This window comes from Gavialis gangeticus, unplaced genomic scaffold (genome assembly GCF_001723915.1).
Source record: "Gavialis gangeticus isolate Ggan-Ray unplaced genomic scaffold, GavGan_comp1, whole genome shotgun sequence".
Taxonomy (NCBI): domain Eukaryota; kingdom Metazoa; phylum Chordata; order Crocodylia; family Gavialidae; genus Gavialis; species Gavialis gangeticus.
Genome location: NW_017729015.1, coordinates 11,484,805 through 11,487,837, shown reverse-complemented (window position 1 = coordinate 11,487,837; position 3,033 = coordinate 11,484,805). Strand labels below are relative to the sequence as shown.

Genomic DNA, 3,033 nt, shown 5'->3' with positions numbered 1-3,033 from the left:
CACAATTTAGTATCTTTGTATTAAGTTGCTTTTGACATTAACAATTTCTGCTTTTCTTAATTAAAAGGGGAAAACCCCAAAGTCTCTCTAGATAGTAATAGTTTAAACTGAGTCACAGAGCTCTTCACTTACTGGATCCATATAACCCATTCTACTGTAGTTCTCCTCCCTCTGTCTTCTCATTTGCTCTTCCATCTCCCGCTGGCGGATCATCATTTCTTCTTCCCGTCTCCGACGTTCTTCCTCCTGCCTAATAATTTAAACACATGCCATTAAGCCTCAGAGAGATGTATCCTTAATATAGATGTACTTGTTCTCCACAGGAATACCTAACACTTTTAATGTGCATGCTTCCAGTAGGCAAGAGGCAGAGCCACTTCAGATTCAGTGCAAACCATCTGATGCTAGTAACTGTCAAGGATATAACTGAAACAAGAGCTACCTAATTTTGCAAACCAAGTATTATGCAAAGTTTCACTAAAGCTTAATGTGTGAAACACGTTTAAAATCATTCACTTCACCAATATCAGCATATGATTGATTTGTAACACAGACAAGCATGCTGCAACCTACCTCAACTGCATTTCCTTGCGTTTCTGCATCTCCTGGTTATGAAGTTCCTCCATACGCCTCAGCTCTTCCTGACGCCTCATAAGGTCTGTAAACATATAAAACGTCATTATTTTGTACAAGCAAGGAACCTAATGAAACTAGCGAAAAGGTTTTCAGAGTAACATCCTGAAATTTCATTCAGTTGTTTACACAATTTTTTTTTTTTTTTAAATGCAAGCATTCATATACATATGCAACTATTCCATATCAGCACAATCAAGGAAGCTCTAATAAAAGAATTGTGCTGGTCACCTTGACGCAAGAGATTTGCCTGATGCTCATGATAGGCATCTTCCATTTCACTTTCAAGCTTGTCCTTGGCATCTTTCATATTCTTTTCAACCTGGTCTCTTTGTTGTTTTTCCATTTCATCTAAGGATTTCCACCTCTGGGAATACTCAAATTCAAAAGTGCCAGGCTGAGCAAACCGAGGTGGTGTCTCTCTTTCCCTACAAAGAGAATAAGAAATTTGTTCATATAATATTTAAGAGATAGGTTGGGTAACAAGTTTCACTTAAGGTATTTGGTTCCATGTTAATTCTCAAATCACAGTGCCATAAGAGGCATGTTGGGGCTTCATTTAAAAACACAAGCTGAACATTAGGGGCTAGGTTGCATGCTCTGGCCAGATGCAGCACCAAACCACTGTTCTAGACAATCTTAAATCTTACAGACCACTACATTCAATAAATAAAAGAGACGAGAGCCAATTAGCTGGGTCCAACAACAGGTTCCATATGTTTTAACAAGTTACCAAAAGTTGTATTTTTGAGCTGCTGATTAATCAAAGAATTTTTTTTTCCCTAAAGAAAAATATTTTAATAGCTGTATTCAAAATACTTACATCTGCAGTCCATTCAGAAGTAACATACAAAGCTGTATCCATCAAAAAGTTAGAGACTGTTTTTGTTAAAACCATTTTCGTAAAAAAACTTGAATTTAGCTGTTACTGCCACATTAAAAACCAAAGTTAGTCACTTTGGGACTCTGTTATACCCAGTGTAAAATACATCATGTTTCTTTCAGCAGTCTGTGCTGCCCCCACGAGTTTTATTTCCATGTTCCTGTCTGAAAACTGTTAAGCTGCAGTTAAAGGCACATCAATCTAAAAAAAATGCTTCAGTTTAAACAATGGTAGGTAGAATTGCCTCCCTATTTATAAGTGGCATAAATAAGTGCCTCTTCAATAGACACTAAAATATATAAAAAAAATGAACAAGGTCTATGGATAGAATTAGAAATTTAGGTCATGACATTTCTGAAGCCACTAAATCTGACACTTGCTTAGAAGACAAAATACATACTTTTGATACAAAGGATTCTTCTGAGCAAGTTTCTCTGGAAGACCATCTTCATCATCCAGTTGTTCAAGAGGTTCTACAATAACGGGTCTAGGAGTACTAAAAGAAAAAAATCCATTTTAATCTTTTTAGGTTTGAACTTGTTTCACTCTAGAAGAAACCAATTTGTGTTTAAAAATCTTATGAGACCACAACACAGAGCTGTTTTCCTATAACGCAATTACTATTTCCAAAACAGCAGATAAATCGCTATAAACTGAAACTTACGTTGTCAGCAAGAACACTCCTTCAGTGCACCGTTCAAATGCTTTTCTAGCAGCAGGCTTGGAGGCAAATTCAACAATGCCTTTTCCTGTTGATCTACCACGGTCGTCTACAATCACAACAGCTCTTTCGACTGGACCAAACTGGGAAAATGCTTCCTCCAGCAACTCATTGGACACATACGGTGAAAGGTTACGCACGGACAGAGCGGCAGCGTGTGTGGCAAAACGAACACGGAGCTGTCGACCCCTCATAGGGGTATCATCGAGTTCTGCCTTGGCAATCTCAGCCAGAGCTCTGGACTCCTGAGGGAGGAAGAGAGGCCGGGGAGGGAAGGAAGAGCTTCAACAAAACCGTTCTACTTTCGCAGCCAGCTAATGCAAAGCAAACACCAGGAAGCAGAAAAACCCACCAGTTTAATGAATCCAAATCCTTTTCCTTTATTGATAAAAACCTCTCCGGGCTCTCCGTACTTGGCGAACAACCTTTTGAAATCATCGTCTGTGATATCGGCCGGCAAGTTGCCCACAAAGAGGCGGCAGCGCTGTGTGTACGTCTTCTCCCCAGGGCGCCGCAGGAGTGCCAGGTTGGCTTTGAAGCCCTGCAGAGAGGAGGTGGGTGGGTTACAAGACGCCCAGCTCCCCCCCCATACGTTACCCCTCCCCCCACAAGATGGCGGCGGTGTCGCGCGGGTGCCGCCGCCATCTTACGGCAGGCAGGGCAGGGCAGGGCGGCGCCTCACTCACCTCGGAGTCGGAGATCTTCTCCCCAGGCAGGGCGTGCTGCGACGAGTGGCCCTGCTGCGCCTGGTGCTGCCCGCGGCCGCCGCGGTGTCCCGGGCCGCCCTTGGGGTGCT

At 42.2% G+C, this 3,033-nt stretch overlaps 1 protein-coding gene across 1 annotated transcript in view; it reads right to left on the bottom strand.

The window, feature by feature from the left end:
• The window catches only part of SFPQ (splicing factor proline and glutamine rich), a 25,318-nt gene that overhangs the window by 10,925 nt on the left and 11,360 nt on the right, over positions 1 to 3,033 (bottom strand). Inside the window, exons 2-8 of the mRNA XM_019512071.1 lie at positions 2,924 to 3,031; positions 2,590 to 2,778; positions 2,181 to 2,482; positions 1,917 to 2,012; positions 865 to 1,061; positions 574 to 658; positions 133 to 250 (exon numbers count right to left, since the gene is read on the bottom strand). Of these exons, the coding sequence (XP_019367616.1) occupies positions 133 to 250; positions 574 to 658; positions 865 to 1,061; positions 1,917 to 2,012; positions 2,181 to 2,482; positions 2,590 to 2,778; positions 2,924 to 3,031 (1,095 nt within the window). The remainder of the gene's footprint in view (positions 1 to 132; positions 251 to 573; positions 659 to 864; positions 1,062 to 1,916; positions 2,013 to 2,180; positions 2,483 to 2,589; positions 2,779 to 2,923; positions 3,032 to 3,033) is intronic.